Raw genomic sequence first — 6343 nt, 5'->3', positions numbered from 1 at the left:
ATCAAGTGATCCATCTCCTGTCGTTTATTCCCAGCCTCTGGCAAACAGAGGTTAGGGACATCTTCCCTGCCGATCCTGGCTAATAGCCATTGTTGGACCTATCCTCCATGAATTTATCTAGTTCTTTTTTGAACCCTTTTATTTCTTGGCCTTCAAAACATCCTCTGGCAAAGTGTCCACAGGTTTGTGCATTGTGTAAAAAAATACTTTATTTGTTTTAAACCTGCTGCCTATACATTTCATTTGGTCACCCCTAGTTCTTGTGTTATGAGAAGGAGTAAACTATCTACTTTCTCTACGCCAATCATGAGTTTACACACCTCAGGCATATCCTCCCTTAGTTGTCTCTTTTCCAAGCTGAAAAGTCCCAGTGTTATTCATCTCTCATCACACAGAAACGCTTCGTAATAATTTTTGTTGCCGGTTTTGTGAACCTTTTCCAATTCCAGTATATCTTTTTATGAGAGGGGGTGACCATATCCTCTCACAATATACAAGATGTGGGCGTACCATGGATTTATATACAGACAGTATGATATTTTCTGTCTTATTATCTATCCCTTTCTTATTTATTCTCAACATTCTCTTTGCTTTTTTGACTGCAGCTGGACACTGAGTGGATTTTTTCAGAAAACTGTCCAAAATGACTCCAAGATCTCTTTCTTGAATGGTAACAGGTAATTTAGCCCCCATCATTTTATATGTGTAGTAGAGATTATGCTTTCCAATGTGCATTACTCTGCAATTATCAATATTTAATTTCTTCTGCCATTTGGTTGCCCAGTCATGCAGTTTAGAGAGATCCTTTAATTGTTCTTCGCATTTTGCCTGGGTCTTTAGAATCTTCAGAAATTTTGTATCATCTGCAAATTTTGCCACCTCACTGTTTACCCCTTTTTCCAGATCATTTATGAATATGTTGAATAGGACTGGTCCCAGAACAGACATCTGGGGGACACCACTATTTACCTCTCTCCATTGTGAAAACTGACCATTTACAACATTTATACTATCCTTTGTTTCCTATCTTTTAGCCAGCTACCAATCCATGAGAGCACCTCTCCCTTATTCTGTGGCAGTTTAAGAGCCTTTGGTGAAGGAACTTGTCAAAGGCTTAATGAAAATCTAAGTACCCTATATCCACCAGATATCCCTTATCCACGTGCTTATTAACCCGATCAAAGAATTCTAATAGATTGGTGAGGCGCGATTTCCCTTTACAAAACACATGCTCACTCTTCCCAAACAAATTCAGTATATCTACATGTCTGACAATATTGTTCTTTATTATAGTTTCAACCACTTTGCCCGGCACTGAAGTCAAGCTTACCAGACTGTAATTGCTGGGGTCACCTCTAGAGCCCTTTTTAAAAAATTGGCATCACATTAGCTATGTTCCAATCATCTGGTACAGAAGCTTATAGTTTCTCCATAATGACATTATTAACCCCAGTTCTCTCAGCTTCTCATCGTAAGTCTTGAGCACCAGCCCCCTAATCATTTCCGTTACCCTCCACTGGACTCTCTCCAATTTGTCCACATCCTTTCTGCAGAGGCGGGACCAAAACTGGATGTAATACTCCAGTTGTGGTCTTACCAGTGCTGAATAGGGGAGAATAATCACTTCCTTCAATCTGCTGGCAATGCTTCTATTAATACAGCCCAATAAGCTGTAAGCCTTCTTGGAAACTAGAGCACGCTGCGGACTCCTATCCAGATTCTCAACCACTGTAATCCCTGGGTCCTTTTCTGCGGAACTGCTGCTTAGCCAGCTTGTAGCAGTGCATGGGATTCTTCCTTCCTAAGTGCAGGACTCTGCACTTGTCTTTGTTGAACCTCATCAGATTTCTTTTAGCCCAATCCTCCAATTTGTCTAGGTCACTCTGGACCCTATCCCTACCCTCCAGTGTATCTACCTCTCCCCCATCTTAGTTTCATCTGCAAACTTTCAGAGGGTGCAATTAATCCTATCATCCAGACCATTGATAAAGGTGTTGAACCGCTTCATACCGGTTGCCAGCTAGACATAGAGCCGCTGATCATCGCCCACTGAGCCCGACAATCTAACCAGATTTCTATCCACCTTATAGTCAATTAATCTATTAATCCATACTTTTTTATCTTGCTGGCAAGAATGCTGTTGGAGATTATATCAAAAGCTTTCCTAAAGTCAAGATATATCATGTCCACTGCTTTCCCCATATCCACAGAACCAGCTATCTCATCATAGAAGGCAATCATGTTGGTCAGGCATGACTTGCCCTTGGTCAATTCATGTTGATTGTTCCTGATCACCTCTCTCTCTCCAAGTGCTTCAGAACTGATTCCTTGAGGACCTACTCCACGATTTTTCAAGGGAGTGAGGGGAGGCTGACTGGCCTGTAGTTCCCTGGAGCCTTTCTCCAGCCATCCAGGACCTCCTCCAATCATTATGAGCTTTCAAAGATAATAGCCAATGGCTCTGCAGACAAATCAATCAGCTACTCTAAGACTCTCAGATGCAGTTCATCCGGCACCATAGACTTGTTGTCTTCCAGCTTTTCTAAATAGTCCTGAACCACTTCTTTCTTCACAGAGGGCTGGTCACCTCCTCCCCATGCTGTGCTGCCCAGTGCAGTAGTCTGGGAGATGACCTTGTTCGTGAAGACAGGGGCAAAAAAATCATTGAGTACATTAGCTTTTTCTACATCCTTTGTCACTAGGTTGCCTACCCCATTTGGTAAGGGGCCCACATTTTTTCTGACCTTCTTCTTGTTCGTAACATACCTGAAGAAACTCTACTGGTTACTCTTAACATATCTTGCTAGCTGCAACTCCAAGTGTGATTTGGCCTTCCTGATTTCACTCCTGCATACCTGAGAAATATTTTTCTATTCTTCACTGGTCATTTGTCCAAGCTTCCACTTCTTTTTACCTCTTCTTTGTGTTTAAGATCAGCAAGGATTTCACTATTCAGCCAAGCTGACTGCCCACCATATTTACTATTCTTTCTACACATCGGGATGGTTTGTTCCTGCAGCCTCAATAAGGATTCTTTAAAATACAGACAGATTCCCTGGACTCCTATCTCCCTCATGTTATTCTCCCGTTATACATTCAAGTTATTATGGTGTCTTTAAAAAGTTTCCAAGCAGCTTGCAGGGATTTCACTTTTGGCACTCTAACCTTTCATTTCTGTTTAACTAACCTACTCACTTTTGTGTAGTTCCCCTTTCTAAAATTGAAATGTGCTCAACTTATTATTACATCAAGAATTGCCTCTCCTCATGTGGGTTCCCAGAATAGCTGCTCCCAGAAGCATCCTGTCCTCAGGCGACATGTACCATGTCAATGTGAGGATAGTTGAAATCCCCCATTATCAATTAGTTTTTTTATTTTAATAGCCTGTTTAATTGCCCTGAGTATTTCATAGTCTCGGTCACAATCCTGCTCAGGCTGTCTAGTATACCCCTACCGCTGTATTCTTATTATAAGACATGAAATTTCTATCTATAGAGATTCTGTGGTACAATTTGATTCAGTTAAGATTTTTACTTCATTTGATTGTACACTTTCTTTCACATATAGCACTACTTCCCCGCCAGCACGACCTCTTCTGTCCTTCCAATATATTAGTACCCTTGTATCACGGTGTCCCATTGATTATCCTCATTCCAACAAGTTGCTGTGATGCTTCTTATATCAATATCCTCATGTGATATGAGGCACTCTAGTTTGCCCATTTTGTTATTTAGAATTTTAGCATTGGTGTATAAGCATTTTAAAATCTTGAGTCCTTTTAACTGTCTGTCATTACAGGATGTAATTAAATGGGATACTTTTTCATTTGACTGTTTCTCATGAAATCCTGCCTGTATTTTATCATTTTCCATCTTCTCGTCCTCAGTAAGGCTTAGAGAATCTCCATTCATAGATCAGACCCTTAGGGATGTCTTTGTCTGAACCACGTTCCTCTGCACCTGTCGGCTTTCCCCGAACTCTTATTTTAAAAACTTCTCTATGACCTTTTTAGTTTTAAGTCCCAGCAATCTGTTTCCATTTCAGTTCAGGTGGAGCACATCCTTCCTGTATAGACTGCCCCTTTCCTAAAAGTGTCCCCATTTGTGAATCCCTTTTAGCTAAACATTTTAATCCAATAATGGCTGAGCGACAGAGTGGGGATTCAGTCTTGACAGGAACAATATGGATAAACAATATGCAGAAACATGTTTCCTGCTGGTGCCTATTAACGTTTCTCAGACTATGACATGTAGGAGTTAGTGATGCAAGGGGCACCTTAAAATTTGGAATTGGCATTAGTAGGATCTGTTGCTCCTAATTCATTTCTCTGAATAATTACAATGTCATTTTTCAGTATGTGAAGAGTGACCAATCTGCTTCACCCATGGGAAGAGCCTCCCGTTAGCATAGGAAGTAGTGTCTCACATTAACATTGTCTCTCCATCCAGGCATTTGTACGGCGACCATCACCTGAGAGACTGGGAACATACAGAAAGTTTGGGGAACGTACAGTACATGCAGGAGAGATCGTTCTGCTTTAGAACTGGTCACCTTCTCTCCTACTGCATGTCAGATTCCAACACAACCCACTTCACCAACCCCTCCACCTTCATCCTGCTGGGCATTCCTGGCCTGGAGGCTGCCTACATCTGGATCTCCATCCTCTTCTGCACCATGTATGTCACAGCAATCTTGGGGAACTTCACCATCCTGTTCACTGTGAAGACAGAGCCGAGTCTCCATGGGCCCATGTACTATTTCCTCTGCATGCTGGCCATCACCGACTTGGTTGAATCTACGTCCATTGTACCCAAAATGCTGAGCATCTTCTGGTTCAATTCCAGAGAGATAGATTTAAGGTCTTGCCTCACTCAGCTGTATTTCATTCACTGCTTCTCAGGGATGGAGTCTGGGATCTTCGTGGCCATGGCTTTGGATCGCTACGTGGCCATCTGTGATCCCCTGAGACATTCCACCCTCCTAACAAAGTCCATTGTGGCTAAGATTGGTCTGGCCATGATGCTGCACAGCAGCATAGTTGTACTGCCATATCCCTTCCTGGTAAGGCAGTGGCCTTATTACAGAACCAACATCATCCCGCAGCCGTACTGCGCACACATAGCCGTGGTGAAGCTGCCCTGCGCTGACACCCGCATCAGTAGCTACTATGGCCTCTTTGTGGTATTCTGTGTGATGGGTCTGGATGCGATCTTCATTGCCCTGTCTTACACCCAGATCCTCAGGGCCATCTTCAGCCTCCCCACAAAGGATGCCCGGATCAAGACTTTTGGGACCTGCATCTCCCACCTTTGTTCCATCTTAGCCTTTTACATCCCAAGTCTCTTCTTCTCCCTCATATACCGATTTGTTCAGAATGTGCCCCTGCATTTCCACGTCCTTATTGCCAACATTTACCTCTTGATGCCCCCTGTGCTAAATCCCATCATCTACGGGGTGAGGACCAAACAGATCTGGGACAGGCTGCTCCGGCTCTTTACTTGTGAAGGGACCTAAAATTTTCTCCTAGTGCTCTGGCTCTCAGACCTCCAAGCACAGCTGGCTGGTGATGTGGTGCTGGAGAGTCAGAGAGACATTAAATACTTTTCTGACCTTAGTATGCTGCTTTGGTGTAGAAAATTAGGGAATTGGTCTATAAACTATTCATAGAGTTGACACCTTTCTAATCGTTGGTAAATGCTCCACCTCTTCAGCTGTGGCCCGAGCCCTGTCACATGAAAAAGAGCCATTTCATATTTTCCTAGGAATGGCAATTTTTTCCAGTTTTTTAGGCCTCACCCCAAATTGCTAAAACCATTCAATCATTGCTTCAACAGACAATCATTCCCAAGTGTATCTCAATTAGCAACTCTCGAATCTGCCCAGTACAAAAAACAAATGGGTCGTGTCATCTTACTATTGACTATCAAAAGTTGAATCAAGTAGCTCCAGCTTGTACAGCTCTTGTATGCAAAATGCCTGACCTGATTAAATCTCTGAATCCCGAAGCAAAATGATTTTCTAGCATGCGTCTAAGAAAAGCCAACGTTGCCCAGCTTTCAAAGTAGAAGGCGGTCAGTTTCCATTTCAAGTCTGGCCCCAAGAGCTACATAATAATTCATCCATTTTCCATGAGTAAATGAAATGAATTTTGTCAAGGTTTTCAGAACCCTCTGTTCTATTTCAATATGTAGATGACATTTGTTTAGCAACAGAAACTCAAGAGAAACACCTAGAGTGTCAGCTGAAATTTTTCAAATCATCAAGGACACAGGATTAATGGTCCAAGCAGATTCCTTTCTGGGTATCACATTTCTCAAGGAGGTTGATCACCTGCACACCAAAA

General features: G+C 42.5%; 1 protein-coding gene across 1 annotated transcript; it reads left to right on the top strand.

Moving 5' to 3' along the window:
* The first annotated feature begins 4566 nt into the window (after positions 1-4566).
* On the top strand, positions 4567-5514 carry LOC127052192 (olfactory receptor 52R1-like). Its single transcript, XM_050955615.1, has one exon. The coding sequence runs from the start codon at positions 4567-4569 to the stop codon at positions 5512-5514; it is 948 nt and encodes a 315-aa protein (XP_050811572.1).
* The last annotated feature ends 829 nt before the right edge of the window (positions 5515-6343 follow it).

The sequence above is a fragment of the Gopherus flavomarginatus genome, chromosome 1 (assembly GCF_025201925.1).
Source record: "Gopherus flavomarginatus isolate rGopFla2 chromosome 1, rGopFla2.mat.asm, whole genome shotgun sequence".
Lineage (NCBI taxonomy): Eukaryota > Metazoa > Chordata > Testudines > Testudinidae > Gopherus > Gopherus flavomarginatus.
The sequence above is the reverse complement of the archived record's forward strand: the minus strand, read 5'-3'. Positions and strand labels throughout refer to the sequence as shown.

What these genes read in the sequence shown, in the direction of transcription:
- LOC127052192 (XM_050955615.1), top strand. Translation starts at nt 4,567, where the DNA reads ATGTCAGATTCCAACACAACCCACTTCACCAACCCCTCCACCTTCATC.